Below are 21,027 nucleotides of genomic sequence, written 5' to 3' on the forward strand. Positions count from 1 at the left end.
TATGTTAAGGGCTGTTATAAAGCAGACAGTGATCAATTGTTCTCCATGGCCACTGAGGGTAGGACAAGAAGTAATTGGCTTAGTTCACAGCAAGGGAGATTTAGGTTATATATTAGGAAAAAACTTTCTAACTATAAGGATAGTTCAGTACTGGAATAGGTTACCTAGGAAGGTTGTGGAATCCCTATTATTGGAGGTTTTTAACAGCAGGTTAGATAACCTCCTGTCAGGGATGGTCTAGGTATACTTAATCTTGCCTCAGAGCAGGGGGATGGACTAGATGACCTCTTGAGATCCCTCTCTGCCCTACATTTCCATGATTCAGTGATTATGGTGGAAAAAAGTGCTTGTGTTTGAAACATTTCCTTTCACATTAGTCAATTCTTTTAACCTAACTTTCTTTTTAACCCAATCTAACTCCTTTGACATGCAAAGGGACATAAGAAATTGATATAGATTTTTTGTTTGCTATAATATTTGTGCAGGACCATTTTCCAATTATAATTATTTGTGGAACATCACAGGAGTACATGATGCCTTGCAGACAGAAGTGAAGGGGTTTGATTCTCCATTGCCATGCATCTTGTGTAGTCATTTACTCCTGTGCAAAGTGGGTGTAACACAGTCCCATTCTAGTGTTTTGCACCCATATATCCTCATGCAAATGACTACAAAATGCATAGATTAGGCTCACAGTCCTTGCTCAAAGAGTTCATATTGGAAGAATCAGATTCTGATCTCTATTACACTGTTACAAACCAAATAGTCCATCATTGTCGATTTACACCAGAGTGAGTGGATTTAAAATGTGCGGCACAGTAATCACATTCGGCTGCTCTAGGGTGCGTGATGTTTGGGATATCACGTTGCTCAGCTTTTGGCAAAAAGCTGAACTTGCCCAAGGCATGATGATATCCCAGCAAGACACAGACATACTGCAGGGTCTTTATTGCTTAAATCTATACCTTAAGTAGAGAGTATTATTTATCCAGAGTAACAGGAACCCTAACCCCTCATTGCTTACAGAATCTGTTACACTGTGTAAACATTTAAAGTTGATTTGTGTAACAATTTTATGATCCATACATCTTTTAACAGATGTGCCCTCCTTCTGAAGTCTTAGTTGCTGAACTGCAGTGATATGTTCTGAGTTCTTAGCTGCTTGTCTTTTATTGCACAAGAATCTGATCATCTTCTCCCTGTCTAGCATTACTAGAAGCAAGCTTTCTTTCTCACGGGCAACTGCAGGAATCAATCACAGCTCCCTGATGTGCAGAGTAACAAAGGCTGTGAAACCCTGTTCATTGATTCAAAGCAAAAGAGCCAAAGTGTCTTCTTTGATTTCAGAGAAACCACACCCTATCAGAGATTTACAAGGTTAGTCTTTGAGTGCTCTAATTAATTGCGACTCTCAAGATCTGAAGCACTTTGGAATTAGAGAAGAGTTAAAGAGAAGCAGTGGATAATTTTACATTAATAATGACTTTTAAATGCCACAGTAAGGCAAAAGTATCCACTAGAATGTGTGCAGTGCTGTTGTAGCTACACTGGTTCCAGGTTATTAAAAAGACAAGGTGGGTGAGGTGATATCTTTTACTGGACAAACTTGTGTTGGTGCAAGAGACAAGCTTTCACACTACACAGAGCTCTTCTTCAGGTCTGTGTAGCGGCAAAACTAGTCTCTTTCACCAACAGAAGATGGTCCAGTAAAGGATATTACCTCACCCATGATGTACCTCCACAAGAATGGCCAAGCCATCATAAAAATCTCTAACTCTGGATAGGGTACACACTGATAGTAGAGGTTGATAACCATTTATTGCCTGTTTTGACTAAACCTACATACTGGATCCAAGAACTCCAACAAATCCGAGTGCCGGAGGTGGTAAAGTATTCTGAGTCAGCAACGTATTAGTAATAAAAACAACCAAACCATGTGTCTATTAAGGATTCATAATAGAGATTTGTTGTAGGTTGTATACTGTGTATATGGACTCATGCTAGCTAAAGACGGAGTATGTCTTTCAAGCAGCGAGTGTCTATGGGAGCATGTATATATACAACCTATATCTTTCAAGACATTTCTTTTTGACTTAAAGGTGACCTGAAATACAACAGGAAAAATATATAAACAACTCCTTAAAAGTCCAAAACGTTAGCAGAATGTGAGTATGCTGTAAAGCCACAGAGATACACATGCTGAAGGTGAAATCTATCTATGAGGACTAATCACGGTTACAAGCAATACATAAGCAATACGTAAGTGCTTGCAGTATCCAAGCCTAGTTAACTTTCACTTGGCTCCATGTTAAAGTGCATAAGCTGCTGTTGCACTCATTCTGCTGTCACAGTCTAAGGGAAATGAAGAGATGGAAGAGAAGGTGAGCAAAGGGATTGGTAGAGAAATAGAGGACAGATCTCGGGGTCTATAAACATTTTCCCCTTCATTATATATTGCACGATGCTCATGTCAAAGGTTAAGTAACCTAACAATAATTCAGAAATTAGCTTAACAGACTTTGTGTTATCCCAGCTCATTAGATAATCATATTAGAGAGCAAACCTACTGATAAATAGCTGTGCATAAACTGGGCTTCCTTTAAACTAGCTACACTCAATATTGGTCCTGGCACTTAGAATTCAGTATATCTTCAATAACGAAGAGATACAGTATGTGATAAACAGTGGGCAAGAAAACAATTCACACACCACTGCTATTTTCTCTACATCATTCAACAACAAATTAAAAATATTTTGAATTATGCAGAGAATTGCTCATTACTAACACAGAACTCTGACTGGAGTTTTTCCCTTGATGTGCACTTAACAATTCCTTCCCTTCCCCAAAACTGTCTGTATAAGGTCCACATAGATTTTTAAAAAGCTACCCCTGTACTACTTTGCCAACTCAGAAAAATTACCTAAACCCTAGATATAAACCTTCAGAGCATTGACTGGCATCTAAAAAGCTCTCTGGTGACATCTCCAGGGTGCCTTTTCAGGCTCATGGAAGTTTTAAATGTTCCACCTTAGATCTTTTAGGAAGTCATAGGAAAGAAAAGTCTAACTCAAGACTCCATGCTCTCATTAAGAATTGATCATGTTGCAACTTTTACCTATTCACTCCTTCCACCATTAAGTGAGTCAGAACATCAGATACTTTTTCAATAAACTTGGGAGCATGAAGCCTTCCACATTGTATGGTATCTGTATCCAGGTCTCGCTGTGTGGCCATCTTTTCAGATACCACAGATGCAGGCTGGAACATTTCTACATCATAACAACCTATCAACCTCCTGACTTTTGTAGTAAGTGGGGGGAACCACTCCTATGCTTAAAGTTAGATATGTGCTCAGATACCACTTGGACCTAAAAAGCAGAAACGGAAGTTTTATGGTGGGGGTCAATCCACTTTCCTTCATTTGTAATTTAACTATAAAGATGAATCTGACTTTAATGATGTTTAAAGCCCTGATCCAGCAAAACACTTAGGCACATGCCTAGCTTTAAGCACCTGAGGAGTGCAGTTGATTTAAATAGGGCTCAGTTAAGCATGTGTTTAATTGCTTTTCTGGACCAAAGACTGAGTCTGGATGTTTATTGCAATCACAATTTTTGCAATCAAAAACGTGAAAAGCCACCTTGTTGTCCTCCTTCCAATCCCTTCTTGATCCTTTCCTGTGCCATGATGCCTGTAAAAGCTCAATCCAGCTATGTAGCTGATGTGCTGTAACCATTTCTTTCCATATCACAGATCTGAGCAAGCACCCCTTCTTGGCCACTCACTAGGATTGCTATAAGGGGAATCCAAGCCTCTGGGTTCTTGATCCCTGGTGTGTTTTAAGCTCCTGAAGCCTGGGAAGAATTCAGCCACTGCCTCATTCTCGGGGTTCCTACACACATTCAGGGTGCAGACCTATCTGGCACCCCTGTCTGAGTGTTGGAGCCCACTGTCCAGCCACCTGAACACAGACAGGAGATCATTTGTGTTCAGGCAGCTGGATCCTCCATCCCTTGGCCTACCTTGCCCCTACAGAAACCTCCCTCCTCTTAATCTGGTGAAAAATAGTTCTTTCCCCCAGTTTTCCCTCCCTGAATCCCTTTATAGGCTCCTGCTGGGGTCACCTGCTCCTTTTGTTCTGTTTTTGGTAGCTTCCCATTCCTCTGAAGCCCCCATCCTTTCAGCCCAGAGGAGGAAGTGTCTTCTCGCAGGGTGAGGAAACTTACTGACCTAGGATGTTTTACTTTGAATAGATGATCGCTGAGTGCTGGTCACTGACCATTGTCTCTGGCCTGGCAGACTGACTGGCTAACTCAGGACCCACATACGTGTAGACTTGCCATTACACAGTAATTTCCTGATACAACTCCATAAAATCATCTATAATTCAGAAGTGGTATAGAGAGAACCTCCAGTTTGCACACTGACCATCAACATCTCATTGTTTCCTTGTTCTCCCTCTTGACCTTTTATTGTCTTGTATGTATATTGTCAGGTCTTTTTGTTCTGTGTGTACGGCACCTAGCACAATGAGTTACTGGTCCATGATTGGGGTTCCTATGTGCTACGTTAATACAAATAAATGATGGTGATGATCGTAGGGATTTTTATAAAACACTGTCTTTTTACTCAGTTACCCTTGTGCTGAGCAAAACACTTCCATGATTCCCTCTCTCCCTCTCCCATTTGGTGCTTTTTGTTGTTGCTACTATTACGTGGTTTTAAACTACTACCCACAGCTTTTGCCATGGAAAAAGAATGAAAATATTGCATGTTGTGATGTTTTCTGTTTATTTTAAACTCAAATTATGACTTTGGGGATGAATGGGGATTTGTATTATGATGAAGCCACTACGGCTTTTCCCATTTTTTGACATGACAGCCAGCCTTCATGATGTTGCATTGAAATGGTGTGTCACACCTGCCCAGTACAATCTTTGCTCCAGAGGTTGAAAATGAGTAGCAAGAGCAGTTGGAGCTATGGATCTTTGAGGCTGAATCACGATGTGATGTCATAATATAAATGCCATTGTGTTTGCGTCAAACCAGTTTGTTGAAGTTGAGCCAGTGATGATATTAGGGAATAGCTGGGCCCATGTGAACTCATGGAGTTCAGAAACACTCTTACCTTTTGTGAAACTGTTCACTCAACTCTGGTGGGAACACTTGTCTGTGAAGAGTCTCTTTTCTGAAGTCTTCAGGTGAGAATTCTTTAAGGGCTTGTCTATACTGCGCTGCTCCGTCAATGCAAGGTACGCAAGTTATGTTATGCAAGTAACATAACTGAAGTCAGCATACCTTGCATTGAGTAGCTGTGCTGTCTTCACTATGCTATGTTGATGGGAGACGCTCTCCCGTCCACATAACTTACACTTCTTATTCCAGTGGAGTACTGGAGTTGATGGGAGAAGCGCATGGCAATTGATTCAGCGTGTCTTCACCAGACCTGCTCAATTGATGCTGCTGCATCGATGGCTGCAGCGCTGATGGAGTCGCGCAGTGTAGACAAGCCTTAAAGTTTTCCCTGCTTTTAGCTGCCATCCCTCATCTAATGGTTGGTTGTACTGTATGCCTCATGTTACCTGAGCTAGTTCAGGTTCTTATACTTTGAACAAAGGAAAAGGATTTCATCATGGTTAGAGCTGTGTGGGAAATAAAAATTGCAACACTTATCAAGTAATCACTGGATTTTTTTTTTAAGTGAAACATTGTACAGCTTCCCATTAAAAGCTTTACTATTTTCTACTGAAGTGGGTGATGTCTGCAGGCAGGAGACAGATCTTTAGGAACTGGCAATCTGCTTTCTCTGTGATGATTGTGGGTTTTTTTAATCTAGGGAAATGTGTGAAATTTTCAGTTTAGTCCTAGGCTTTAATTCTATCTTTTTTTAATTTTAAACTTAGGAAAACCTCATTGGTGGACATGGAGAAATTTTGTCATTGGCCATGTTCACCAGTAGTTAAAAAGAATACATATTTCTGCATTACTGTGGTGATAGTTAAATGTTCAGGGTGAAATCCTGATCCCATTGAAGTTAGTGGGAGTTTTGCCATCGACTTCATTTGCTCCAGTAATTCACCTTTGGCCTGGTGCATAGTCTAAATCAGTTGAAAAGGCTACAAGTAGTGGCTTGACGTGGGTTATGTCAGGATACCATTGTCAGGTCAATATTGAGGAGAGACAGTTTACTTCTCTATTTCTGAATGTCTGAGAATAGACTAACAGATTCTCTGCATTGCACTGGGGAGACTCTAGTTTACAAGCTCAGGCATGAGCTGCCTGCATAGAGCAGAGATGGAGGTATCTGCTGATAAGCACCCAATGTCTGAAAATCAGGTGGCTTTATGTTGTCTCAAGTTGGGCACCCCAGATCCCTAGTAACTGTTCGAAATATAGAGCTTTGAGTTTTACCTGTGTTCTACCCCAAACCAGGCAAATCTCAGCCAGTCTCAAGTTTCTTCATTAAAGGTTTACACTGTTAAAACTAGTGGAAAGAACAAATTCTCTCTAGTTATTTATGTCAAAGACTCAGAAATTGTGATATCTAAAGCACGGAAAAAAATCCATTTTTTATTTTAATGATCTACAGTTCAGCCATATTACTAATTGAATATGGCTAGGTGTCAACATCTGGATAATTTTCAGTAAAATGAGCTAGTAAGGACTAAATCTTGTTCTCCTGACTCCTGTGTGTGTTGCATTTTGGTTTTGGCCCCTAGAGACTTATACGGGTTTTGGAACTACGAGAGTCTGATATATACAGCTAAGTTCTTCTTTTTGTTCATCTCTGGACAATTGTTCAAGTTCCATACAGTTCCTTTTCTGGGTAATGGTGACTTAAAAATAGATTTAATGCAATAGTAAATAAGTCCATAACCAGTACAAAGCAGTCCTCAGCTCACCGTTCATCATTTCTTTAATAATGCAAAATTTTTACAAGAGCTCTAACATTCCTCTTCAGGGACTACTTAGGGGGCCACAAATCCAGATTAAACTTTAACTTTCAGGAGATTTTAGGAATACATTATTTTGAATAGTTCTATGCCTCAGTAAACTACAGATGCACCCAGCTGGTCTGACTCTCTACAGATTTCCATACCTTTGTGGTTCTGTTAACTTAATTGAAGCGACTTCTGATTTACACCATAGTAAGAGAAGAATCAGACCCATCTCTGTTGCACTGTACTATTTCCTATCACAGAACAATTCCAAGGTAGACCACTAAAGGATCCTATGCTCTTCCCAATTACACCATTTCTGCATCAGTGTAACTCTATTGATTTCGATGGAGCTACTCCTAATTTACACTGGTGTAAGAGAGAGGAGAATCAGGTCCTGAACATTTGTATTTTTCCAGCTCAGGACCTTCAATTTGGGATTGCTGCACCCAGACAGTGAGCTAGATTGCAATTTCAGTTACACCAATGTACTGTATGTCTAAAAAAACTTCTTTTGGCGTCAGTGTAGTTACTCCAGATTTGCACCAGTTTAACAGAATTTGGTCTATTGTTTTAAAGTTGAAATAATCATAAAGAAAAGTCTAATATCTAATGTATGATTCAATATAAAATATAATTGGGATTAACAATGAGAATTATGACTTTTTTTCTTTAAAAGCTAGTTCTTTTACAATTAAACCCTGGGTGCCAATCTGTTTAAGTGCCTTTATGATCATGAATACCGTGATGGTTTAGAAAAGTTTTAATCTAAGCGCACACACAAAAAAAGAAAAGAAAACCTACTGAGGACTCCTATAAAAAGCTACAGTAGAGTCATTTAAATTGTAGTTGTATTTTGTTGTTGCTGAAATTCTACTCGCTTCACCACATTAATTTGTTGCATGAAATTTGAGGCTTCAAGGTTGTGCAGCAATGTCACAGCCAAAGGCTTGCTAACTTTTGGAGAAGCACTTGTGGAGCTATCCAGATCTTTTGGAGTTAGGCCCTAGTAGCTTTGACTTGGGTGAAATACAATATGACAATGTTAGAGTAGCCCGGAAGCCACAACAAAGGTCTGGGGCCCTTTGTGGTAGGCACCATATGGACACACAATACGAAACAGTTACAATGAATTTATAATATAACTTGTCAAAGGAACTATCAGTGTCTGTGTTTTATGGATGGGGAACTGAGGCCCTGAGAGTTCATGACACACAGGGTCACATAGCGAGTCCATGTCAGAGCTCACAATGAAACCCAGATTTCCTGAATGTAAGGAGCCAGGGACTAGAACCTAGGGTGACCAAATGTCCCGATGTTATAGGGACAGTTCCGGTGTTCAAAGCTTTGTCTTAAAAAGACACTACTTATCCCTCACCTCTATCCCAATTTTTCACACTTGCTGTCTGGTCACCCTGCTAGAACCTGGGTCTGCAGAGTCTGGGACCTCTGAGGTTCCCACAGTGCTCCAGGAGGCAGTGCAGAGGCACAGCCTGGGAGATCTGTGGAGAATAGGTGGCACAGGAAGTACCACCCAAGAAATCCAGAGTGACAACACCCTATGACCATTTGATTGGCCAGGCACCCTATTTAATCTTGGAGGGTGCCCCAGGAAGTTGTCTGAGCTTGCTGAGACTCCAGATCTTTCTTTGTCTCTTGTTCTCTGGCCTTCAATCCCAGTCTGACTCTGGTCTCCTGATTGCAGCCTGGTACTACCTCCGATCTCTGCTCTCCATCCCGCATCTGCCTTCAACCCCGACATGCTTATTGAACCCGGCTCCAGTGATTCCTCCAACCCCTGCTCACTGACTATCATCCCTGAAATGTGGGCCACCGCCAAGTTGTGACCTCTAGTCCAGACCGCCTACACCCTTACCTGAGTCTCATTCCAGTGCCTTCAGTACCAGATCATTCCCTGATAATAAGGGGTTGTCTACATTGGCAAGTTAATTCGGATTAAGGTAGGGAGTGAATTTAAAACACAATAGCTATTCCTAAATAATTTCATGTGTGGGCATTCTTATTCAGGTATAAGAGTTTCCACTCTTGGAATATTCAGGGTTAGTTATTCTAGAATTGTTATTCCTGTGTAGCTATTTCTAGGATAACTCCATCCAGAGCCCTAGCCTGGGAAATTTCTCTTGATCCTCTCCCTTACACATCCTGAGATCCTTGAAGAGGATAAATCTTCTCCCTCAGCTACTCAGTGCCTTTCCTTAGGAGCCTCTGGAACAGCATTTTCAAAACTGTTATGGAATCTGTATGAATAGTCACCTGCCCTTTCCTGTGATGATGGATAAGATGGAAAATGGTCCTTATTCACCGATCACAAAATTCATTTGCCCTTGTTGTGCATGTGAGCAAGGCATCGCAGTGCTGCTCTAGGTGGTGGTGGCGGTCTGCAGCACATCCCGTTGCTTGACACAGAGATAAAGACCACAAGTGTGAGACTGTCCTGTTCTTGTTGGCGGTATGAATAGAGCATTCACCTAGATCCATCCCTTCCAGCTCCAGCCCCTTTCCTGAGACTTCTAAGTTGTTCCTGCAGGTCCCGCTCTGCATTTTCCTTGTGAAACCTCTCCGGGCCTGACTCCTTCCTTCATTTCTTGCTTCATTACTGTTCCTTTTTCACTTTAACATCCTGCTCCCATTGCTGGGCTTTTGTTCCTAAGTTTCTGAGCTTTTACATGCTCCCTTTCTTTCTCCTTCCCCACCCTCCCTGTTGATTAATATTCCCAAATAATTCCTCACTCCTCATCTCTTATCTAGGTCTCTCCACATACACAAAGAGGCCTCCCCTGACCTCCTCTCACTGTGGCTTTTTCTCATTCCCCATGTGGCCCTCTGAATGCCATCCCCCCAATACCCCTATCTTTTATGGCTATCCAGAGTATTCCTATACCTTTCCCCCCTCCCATACCTATTCTTCTCCTCTTCTTCTTCCCCGTTAGACCTGATCTGATACTGTGTTATGAGAGAGTGCTTTCTGCACTCAGAACTGGGGGGAGAGGGCAGGGGAACAGCGGAGGACCTGTGAGCTGTGAGTGGCAGGGGGAGGTGAGGTACAGACGGACAGTCAGCAGCCCCTGGTGATGAAAAACTGGGGTGTAGCAGCAGCACTGGGGCACTGGAGTGGAGCCGCTGAGTGGCTGTGAGGCTGCAGAAGGGGGCGTGATGCCCTTGGCCACTGTGTGAGGCCTGAACCTGGGAGAGGTTTAGAAATTTCAAACAATGAAATGAATGAAATGCAGATGGGAAGCCTGAGGGAAGTGGCCTGCAGTGCAGCTGGCAATCCATTCCAGGATTGCTCAGCTCGGGCCAGGGCCTTGGTGAGATGGAGAGCCAGGGAGCTCCCAGGCCAATGTGTGCAGTGTCCCGTTGTGTGTACTACACTCTGCTCAACTGTCTCTTCTCCATCATAAGGGAACTGTACAATTCAAATGCTCCAGCATGGCCACCGAGGGACATTTATTATTTCCCACTCTTATAGTCTGGGAGCAAAACCCCAATGAGGGTCACTTGAGTTTTCTAGTTGGATAAATTAAACAGGTAATGGCACCATAGTCTATATAAAAAGAATGTAGATAAAATTTGCTGTTAGACCTAAGATCCTCCTAGCTGTTTCTTGTGTGGCGTACATCAGGAAGATCCAACTGGCTGGGTTAGGGTTGCAATGAGTAGGTTTCTCAGCACGAGGCTTAGGGTTATAAAAAGGTAGGTGTCTTGGAGGTAGGGTTAGAGTCCCCAGACAGACTCTGATAGAGACCCTCCTCTAACTCCAGTAGCACAGCAACTTCTTTTGCATCCCTGTATTGAAGATGCAGGAAAGCCAATATCATCTCAGACTGCACTGATCAGTTACCGAGAACAGAGTATGGTTGTTTGACAGTAACAGGGAGGCAGCCAGAATCCATTTTAGCTGGACACAGGAACACAAGCTGAGGTTCAGATGAATTACATTCCAGGCAATAGTGAAAATTGCACTGGTCCCAAGTCCAGGAATGGCAACAGACACTCCTGGAGCACTGCAAACAAAATTCTGATACGCTGAGGAGCCAATGACAGCTCTAAGGTTGGTTATCTCAGACTTTGAACCCTTTTGGTGCCATTATTTATACTACAATAGTTAGATCCTACAGGTGCTGAGATCAGGGTCCTGTTGTGTTGGGTGCTGTACATCTATGTAGTAAGAATAAGAAGAACTTACAATCTAAGGGCCAAAATCAGGAAAGCATATAAACGCGTAAGCACTTGCTTAAGTCCCATTGAAGTAATTTTCTGAACAGGGATGGAGTTAAGCCTATGTTTAAGAGCTTTCCTGTGTCAGGACCTGTATGGACAAGGCAGGTAAAAGGAAAGAAAAAGGAAGTATTATTATCTCCATTTTACAGAAAGGGAACTGAGGCACAGACAAATGAATTGACTTGTCTAAGCTCACTCAGGAAACCTGAAGTAGAAGGGGAATCAAACCTGGATCTCCTTGCAGAATCTTGTGGTTTTATCTCTAGTTTCATGCTGTTTGTTGCTTTTCTTATATCACCAGTTCCTGGAGGCAAGTGATTAGGTAAAAATCTCAGTGTCAATTTAAAAAAAAAAAAAAGTTTCTACGGTTTCAGAGAAAAGCCTGAAAATCTCACCTGAGTGTAACCTAGAGTTTCAGAAATCAGATAGCAAGTAAAACCATTCTGGTTTTCTAACCTCATGATTTTTAAGCCAATCTCATGATTTTTGGGGAACTGACTTAATGGCAATGCTGAAATCAAGTGCATTCATCAAAAGACCATCCACCTTTCCTAGTGCACATTCACATCTTCCCAGTGGTGTACAACATTAATTTCTAGCCCTCGTGGCTCACGAGATGGCAGACTTTATAAGCACATCATTCAGATCGCTGTCTCCTAACAGACTTTCACTTGAATATCTACATGCTTCTGTCTGCCACTGTCTCTTATTGTGTTAGAGATGAATGGAGGGGGGCCTGATTTCTACTGTTACCCTAGTTTTGTGCCAGCGTAGCTCCATCAGTGGAATCCTACCAGTATTAAATGAGACTAATGCCATGGTGAATCATGTCTTTTATACTGAAATTCCAGGTGTCAGTGGCTCCTGATATTGATATTGCTGGCAGGCTTGCAGAGTCAAGGGAGTATCAGCCTCTCTCTAAAGGACAGATCTTTATTCCTTTCTTTTCCTGGGACCAGTGTCATTTGTGGGTTTTTTTCCTCCTTACCGCACAACAGTAACATAAAAAGAAAAGGCTGCACAATTCCTAACTGTTTTATATATTTTCAGTCTGTGTAGTGGGGAAAACAAAGAGATTTCTATCCTCATATTCCAGTCATGAGTTAGTTTTTCAATCACTTTGAAATAACAAGTGTTTCAGAGAAAGGTTTGACAGACCAGAATTAGTATGTAATTGAAGGGAATTTGGAAAGGGGAGATTCCTTTTCAGTTAAATAAACATTTGCTGTAATAGCCTTTAAATTAATTTTCATTTTCCACTAATATTCTTCTTGATGACAAAGGCCAGAGGGGAAAAAGAAGCATTTAGATGTATATTTACATACTGAAAATGAGGGCACTAGTAGTACTGTGTCTTAAATAGAAAGAGGCAAGTATTTGAAATAAGGCCTCAATTTAGTGAAGCACTTAAGTCCATGCTTAACTTTAAGTAAGTGCTTAAGGCCCAATGGCTTCAGTGGCTTAAAGTTAAAGCACAGCCTTCCTGAATAGGTTTTTTTTTTTTTTCCTGAGTCAAGGCCTAATATGGGGATGTTGGCTAGTGAGAAATTGCAAACACAAAAACCTATCCCTGAATTTGTAGGGAAAAAATGGTGCATTGCACATGGATTTGGGAGCATTGAGTCAGGTATTTAACTGGGCAGCCCAGTTCCCATATTTTTACCTGCATAGAACTACTGAAAATAATTATTTATTTGCATTTGCATTTTTCTGCATCATTGCGCCAAAGTGTGCACTTAAAATGCACTCTGAAAATCTAGCCTGCAATATTTTTCCGGGGAAATTATAGTGAATTCTAATTAAAAAACATCAACCCACAATTTCTTTAAAAGTCATCTTCTACCATCATGCTTCTAACTGTAATGAAACTCAACAAGTCTGTAGCAAACGAGACTACATATAATTTAAAGGATATTTTAGCATTTGGTTGAGTGCGGCAGTGATAACTACAAGCCGATGCCCTGCAGGCATGACAAGAGGCAATTATGTTCTGAGGTCAACAGTGAGGGGGCTGCGGTGGAAAGCAAAAGATTTTGTTACTTGGTTAATTTTCCAGCTCTAGAAATTAACAAAGAAAAAGGAATTCTGAATTGCCTGACAAATCCTGTCATTACTTGTTACCATCTCACCCTCAGTTACTGTTTTTCCCTGTGTAATTTCAGCAGCATGTGGTTCTCTACTAGGTTCTCCTGGATGTAGTTACAAAAGTACAATTGTCACCACATCTCCCTTCAGCAGTTTTGAGTAAAATACCAGGCAGCTGTTCTTACTGAGCGCTAGCCAATAAGCAAGGTAACTGGAATTAAGCACGGGATGGATAATAGGACAGCTCTAGCATTCGGATGTAGAGATACTAGCCTCTTACCATTGATTTTTTGCACCTCAGATCTTTTTAGGTCAAGATTTAAAAAAATGTCAGTGCTTACAGTTAGGTTCCTGCATCTGCATTTAGGCTCCTGAATAAGGCACTTGATTTGAATACCTGAACAAGACACTTGATTTCAGTAGGAGGGGTTGTGGGTACTGAGCTATTTTGAAAATCAGAGTGGCAGGAAGGGATCAAGTCACTTATTTAGGTGCCTCAAGAAGGATCCATGTGTGGGATGGAGAGTATAAAGGTGGGAGGTTGTTTTTGAATTGCGTGGCTCACTGGGGGTAGGTTGTACTGCTGCACATTGAAGGTATATTTTTAAAGTTATATGAAGGGATCCTATAGTATTTGCATAGGCAATTTTTTTTTTTTTTTTTTTTAAAGAAAAAGCATTTCTATAAATGAAGCTACTGGATGTTTGTAATGTGTGGTATTCTTCATGTTTGGACTTTGATGTGTGATTTTATAGCAGAAATCTTTCCAATTCACAGTGAAATCAGGCAAAAAGTTTTAAGTGAGATTATTATACAGGACCGAAACATTAAATAATAATAGATACGCTTAAAAGGACCGCACAATATCAAACACTTTAAATATTTACTGCAGCCATTATGAAAGATGAACATGATATGGGCCAGCAAGCAGCATAGGGCAATTAGCAGTGGTTTCCATAAACCATATACAGTAGCCTTTGGTTATCACACTGTGGTATATGAGAGAGTTAATTATTTCCTCTCTCTATTTGAAAGACAAAGGTACCCAAGGTGCATTAGGTATTTCCACACACTAGAGCTAGCACAAAGCTATTGTAGCCAACCACATGTGGTATCTATACGTTAAAGTTGTCTTTTAGATGACAAGCACTCATCTCTGGGAAGTTATTGTTTGAGTAACCTGTGTCAGAATACCGTTTTCTAATACATTTAAAGTAATGTTTGCTCACGTCTGAGTCTGACACAACATGTGCTAGGGCAGCATGTGCTATGTTGTCCCTTAATACGGAGTAAACTGTAAATGTTTCTTTGGAAGAACTATATTTGGGGATTAACTTCCTGAATGTTTACCAGATCAGTGCCATAAAAACTTCATCTTCCTCATGTCTCTTGCAAAAGATGTAGGAAACTGAAATGTACTCTCACACCTGATTCAAAACCATGCATGCTGGTTTTATAACCCTCTCTACGTTCAATGTAATTGCAAAACCAAATTCTACAGCATGAGCCCTGATACTGAACTGTTACTGTCTGTAGAGTCAATTTGAGATTAGGACCATAGCGTCAGACTCAAACCGCTCACTTTAACATAGTCTAACCAAAGCATATTATTAGTAGCCATTCCCCATCTTCTATTTGCACTAGTTGTGAGATGAGTAAGGTTCAACAATATCTGCTTAAGTTTGTCCCTCAAGAAATGGCTCCAGTTTGTACAAATAACACCCGCTTGGTTAATTTCTGTTTGTTTACATTTGGTATTCTCTGGTGGCTTCCTTTTTAAAAGCAATTTAACTTGACAACATACATCTGTTTAAATAAATAAAACAACCCATATCAAGTACAGACATCAAAAGCAGAAACCTACTTTGGAAAGTATTCGACTGAGAGCTCATGTGTACTGAGGGGCTGCAAGGGTGTAAGAAGTAGTTAGGCCATGTCTCTCAAGCTACTAAGGTCCAAGTATGTGCCAAAGATCCCCAAAGCGGGACAAACAATGATAAAGAAGTCCCTTTTCATTGCAAACTTTCTCTTTGTTGTGTATAAAACACAGATGGTGACTATCTGTCCTAAGAGAAAAATCCAGATTGCCAGAGGAGCCAGCCAACAAACAAAGCTCCAAAAAGCAGCAGACATTGGTTGGACACTTCGTCTTGTCACTTTCTCTGGCAACTAATAAGAGTTCTCTGAGCACTTGGCAATAGGAGGGGGATGAAGTCAGCCCCATCTCTGTGCTAAAAGCTGCCAATCTGCTAAAAAAGTCAGTGGTAGGTATAAAAACTGCTTCAATGAGAACTCCTCACAGCTCTTCCGCAAGAGCTGGCCGCCTTTGAAAGTGGCAGCACCAAAGAAAAGATGTGCAAACAAAAATACTTCCCTGGCCACCATTTAGCCCAGCATTCCACAAAGCAGAGTGACCTTTCAGACCTTATACCTTTACAACTGGAACTGTGCAAACCCTTCCAAATGTACTTTAAAACGGAGTTGCAATTTTTTTGTGTGTGTGATGGAGTTCACCTAGATTTGCAGGCATTGATGTTACAATATGCTCACATTTGAGGAATTTGGTTCCCCTCCCTCCTGTCCTCCATGGTTGAATCTTGATGCAAACGCCACAGGTAGAGTTTGGATATCAAGTTTCATGGGTTTGTGTCTATTTGCTTGCTTTCCCTCTAGTTGTAACAATAGAATATTTGTGCCACAACAGAACTTCAATAAACAGTGGAACTCTCTGGTGCCAGTTTTAGTTGGATGTAGTCCTGGAGGTTTCATCACATGACATAATCTTTAATTAAAGATTAACCTTTAATTCCTGGAGATTCCAGGACAATCCTACGGGGTTGGCAGCCCCAGGTGAAATAGGTGAAATAGAGACATCACAAGAACAATAACATTTTGATCTCAGAGACAGGAAGTTCCTAGTGTAAAACTGGGATACATTTATTTTATGAACTAAAATATGAAATAACACTAAGTGGGGGAACTACAGCGGGCGTGCACAGCCCTCTTCCAGGAGTTCACAAAGATTAGACCAGAGCTCTGATACAACAATTGAGCTCTAATTTTAGGGTAATCCTTCACAACATCTAAACACTAGAATATATTTATTGGAGCCAAAGTACAAATTAATGACAAGGCAGTGTTCAATGACAGAATGCTATACAGAAATGAATATAATATACTGGGCCAATCAGTCATTCAGACACAGGGGCTAGGACATGGAGAATATATTTTCCCTGGCTGGATCAGAGGACCCGTCTCTTACTGAGACAGCAAGAGAAAATGGCTTTTACTGACCAGGCTCCTGATCATATGGGATCAACTCAGAACACAGGAGAAATTCAGTGTAACTTGACACAAAGAGTGTGTCATGTGATGTATCTCAGTGTACCAAGATCAGAGAAGTATACCACAAACAGCGTTCACATGCATTTGATAGTTATCCGGACACAGCCAAAAATACTCAGATTTCTAAGAACATTTGAAGGACCTGGACAAAATTCAGGTGTACAGAGATGCAATTCCAGGGCTGATTTTGAGTACTTCGTGGGCAGGATTTTGAAAAGCACTCAGTGTTGGCCTAACACTGCTTCCATTGAAGCCAGTGGTATAACTTCCAATGTCTTTGACTATAAATACAGCACAGATCTAATAAGTGATAGGCAGAAGGGGGAGGTATGGCATCATTTGTGTCGCAATACAGTGCAGAGCAAAGACAGAATAGTGCCCAGTTATTATTGCTGGAAAGCTTTCCAGCCTAAAGTAGTTTTCAAGATTATTTTGGAGCAGTGAAGAGAGGGGTTGGCATTAATTTCAGCTTGTGTCTAATGCATCATTGTGTGAGTCAGGTAAAATGGGCCCAGCTCCACTGTGGATTTCCTGTATGATCCTTTGGAAGTCACTTAACCTCTCTGTGACTGTAAAATGGGGATTTGAGGGGATGAATTCATCATCTTCAGGATCTTTGGGTAGAAGATAGTATAGATGTGGAAAGTTATTTCTGGTCTTATAATTTAATTTGCTACTGATTTAGTGCTTTTCATCTGAAAGTACAGTATCTCAAAGCATTTTTTAGACTCTGGCCATGATTTTCAAAGGTGGTGTCTAGAGTTAGGCTCTGAAATCCATATGTAGGTGCTTAATTTTCAAAAGTAACTGAACATATAGCAGCTCCCAATGAAAGATTTAAGGGCCTAACTTTGGGTACCCATTTTTAAAAATCTTGGCTGCTTATGCATAATACATTACTGAAATGCAGCTAACTCTGGGGTGGATCTCAGCAGCCATACTGAGCAATACTGTGGGAGGTCATTAGGAAAATGTTATCCAAGAACACTGGCAAACCCATATGTCCTTACAAAGAGTGCCATGCGAGAGAGAGAGAGCACACACAACCCTGGTATTTAAAGTCTCATCCCAGAGATATTTTCCCCACTTACATATTGTATGTAATTCTAAAGTAATGTACAACTTGAGAATTCTGTGAAGCTTTTTGCATAGCAGGCAATAATAACGTGATTTTGTGCTTCAAGTTCTTGTAAGTTGTGAAGGCTATTTGTTAAAAACAAAACACAACATCCCCATGGTGTAATTCTGAAGGAAATAATACAATATCTAGATCTTTTATAGCACTTTTTAATCAGTAGACCTCAAAGCACTTACAAAGGAGGTCAGTATCATCATCCCCATTTTACAGGTGGGGAAACTGAGATACGGAGAGATGAAGTGACTTGTCCATGGTCACCCAGCAGGTCAGTGGTAGAGTCAGAAGTGCACCCAGGCCTCCTTGATCCCTTTCCACTGCTCTATCCACACTGCAAGGATAGTCAAGTATGAGTATCACCCAGTGCCAAAATCTTTAGAATGAGTCTTAATATATTGTACAAAAATAATGAAAAAGGAAGTGTTCCTGCTTTTAATCCTCTTCTCCATGCTAAGGATAAATGCTTTTTTTTTTTTTTTTTTTTTTTTAAATATCCTCTCTAGCTTTCAGTCGTGCCCCAGTTCCTATGGCCGTGGTCCGACGGGAACTATCTTGTGAGAGCTATCCAATAGAACTTCGCTGCCCCGGAACAGATGTCATCATGATTGAAAGTGCCAACTATGGCAGGACTGATGATAAAATCTGCGACTCTGATCCTGCTCAGATGGAGAATATCCGCTGTTATCTGCCAGATGCCTATAAGATTATGACTCAAAGGTATGGTATTTAATATTCTTTGCTTGCTGAATGTTTGTTTGATTTAATCCAGGATGTCCATATGCATTTCTCTGTGTTTGCATGAGATTATTCAGGTACTTGGAGTTTGTATGTGTGGGTACAGTTCATAGGCTGTGAAATGAGCACTTTCCATAGTATGCTAGGATAAAAAAAAATTACATGGTATAGCTAATATTTTTTACTCTTGTTATGTCACTCTGATTCTTCCTGTGCTTCGATATTGTATCCAAAATGCCTGAATTTTGAGTCATTTAATACATAACTGAAGTCCTTTTATCTTGTGCTCCTTTTCCTTCTTTTGTACTGAACTCATATAGAAAGGCAATAAAGCTGATTTAATCAATTCACACTGTTGATTACTTGCAGTTTGCCGTGTTCATTAGATTGATACAGAAGCTAAAATCCCATGCAAGATGATTAATTTATGCTTTTATGGAAACCTTCCTAAGTGAGGAGTTGTACATACTTTACAGCGAAGCTGTAAGTGCCAATCCTGAATGTGTCACTTCACATACGTGGAGTTGATTGCTGGCATTTAATTGTAGGACCCCGGTATAAAAATATAATCCAACGTGGTTGTGAAAAACAACTGTTAAGTGCTAAATATTTCAGGATATTTTCTGGTGCTCAAAATATGTGTGAAGGATTCACAAATTCTGGTTCCTGTTGAGTTAATTACATTCAATATCTTTCCCTTTATAACTACACGCACACAATAATTAAATACAGTTTGTTATTGATTAAAAAGTAATAAAATCATCACTGTGTGGTATTAACCTCAACATAGGAAAAATATTGCTAATTGAAGTCATGACAAGATTTATGTCGCACTTAATGATTAAGGTAATGTTATGTTTTGGTGGAGTGTCTTATAGTGTATTGTAACACACTTCTGCCCTTCTCTTCCAATGATTGAAGCTGCATGAAAAGGTTTTCATTTGTATTTGACACATTAATATAGTATTTTTTTTAGCTTTACTTAGAATAGTTCAACATTGAAGGAATAAAGTTGAAAATACCAATTGAGTGGTCTCTTAACAACTGTTGTTGTTGCATGTGGAAAGTAAGCCTTTTAGACACAGAATTTCTTTGTGTTCAAGTCAAACCCTTAAGTGTAGCTTTTTGTTGGGGTGTCTGGGGGAATTTGTTCATTACATTTCTTAAAATAAATAGCAATGGCTATAAAAATTACATCAGCTGGTTGCTTGGTTATGGTGTGATTGTAGTGGAGTTATGATAATTCTCCTGTTGCGGTCATTAATGGCTTCAAACAGAAGTCCTTAGCCATTGAGTCCTGACAGAATTAAAAAAAAAACCTAGCCTATAATCCTGAATGAAACATTAGCCCTGTGAGTCAGTGCCTGGCTCTTGTGACATAACAATGTGTCTATGGGCCTTAAGAAAACTCCATTTTGATTACTAATCTCTTGCTTGTGTTGCCTCTATCTGACCTAAGTTGCTCAGCAAAACTCATTTGGCTAGCTGAAGAGTTGTGCTGATTCTCTATCCTTCTCACTAGGGCAGGTGTTAATGTGGTGATTGTAGGTTGAGGTACTTTGGTTAGAGCGGGGAAGGTAAAATGGGAGAGTTCTCAAATGTGATACGGCGGACCCTACTAAATAGCCATCAATGTCCATAGGATCTGGCCAAAGCCCATTGAAGTCAATGGGCAGACTCAATAAAATGTAGTCACTTCTTCCATTTGAACTATTGGACAATCGTAATGGACTTTTCATCAAGAAATGTAAAATCACATTATTAACTAGCCATCTCTGAATTCCACAAAAATAACCAAAACATAGTTTTTGTCAGAGAAGCAGAAAAATGGTTGGCAGTTTTACACCATTATTATTATTTTTAAATCTCCATTAATTCAAACAACTGAAATAATTTTAAAAGAAAACCATTACATTATAAAACTGCTGCATTCCCAATCCACCAGTTTTCAGCTCAGAATGGATTTTTACAGCTGAATGTCTGAGAAGAGTTTATACCAGATGATCTGACAGAATGGTAAATGCAGCAGCTCTAACATTGCTATTTTGTTCTAAAAAAACATCTATATGATGATAGCTTATTGCTTATGACCAATGCCCCAAGTGCAAAATTAATCACTTCAACAGTTTTTATGCTGGCTTCACAAATTAAAGCAGATTTTAATTCCATGAGTTTGGCTTTACTCGTAGTAATAATAATAAAAATACTGGAAACCTAACTCCTAGTGACAATTAATTACGTGCAATGCAATCTGTGTATGGAAAGGAAATTAACACACATGATACACACATCTCATTTCCATGTCGATTTTAAGTACTGCATTATTAAATACACAGTCCCACTGTAGGTTGACTGCAGGCAATTCTTAACTGGCAGCTCTGTGTGCTCAATTTCATATGTATTATGTTATTTCTGAGGGTTGGGTGTAGAAGTGAGGAAGGAGAATATGTGTGTGTGTGACAGAAGTGTAAGTGTGTGAAATGGGTTGTGAATGATCAGATTTATGGTAGATATTAAAGATTACCCAAAAACCAAGTGAGTCTGTT

At 40.2% G+C, this 21,027-nt stretch overlaps 1 protein-coding gene across 9 annotated transcripts in view; it reads left to right on the forward strand.

Moving 5' to 3' along the window:
- Nucleotides 1-21,027, forward strand: part of ADGRL3 (adhesion G protein-coupled receptor L3) — a 769,462-nt gene that overhangs the window by 324,077 nt on the left and 424,358 nt on the right. For all 9 annotated transcript variants that reach the window (XM_067556899.1, XM_067556894.1, XM_067556893.1 and 6 more), the window contains one exon: nt 18,250-18,463. In XM_067556899.1, coding sequence (XP_067413000.1) covers nt 18,250-18,463 — 214 coding nt within the window. The remainder of the gene's footprint in view (nt 1-18,249; nt 18,464-21,027) is intronic.

The sequence above is a fragment of the Emydura macquarii genome, unplaced genomic scaffold (genome assembly GCF_026122565.2).
Source record: "Emydura macquarii macquarii isolate MOO-44397 ecotype Brisbane River unplaced genomic scaffold, CSIRO-AGI_Emac_v2 contig_1790, whole genome shotgun sequence".
In the NCBI taxonomy this organism is placed as follows: domain Eukaryota; kingdom Metazoa; phylum Chordata; order Testudines; family Chelidae; genus Emydura; species Emydura macquarii.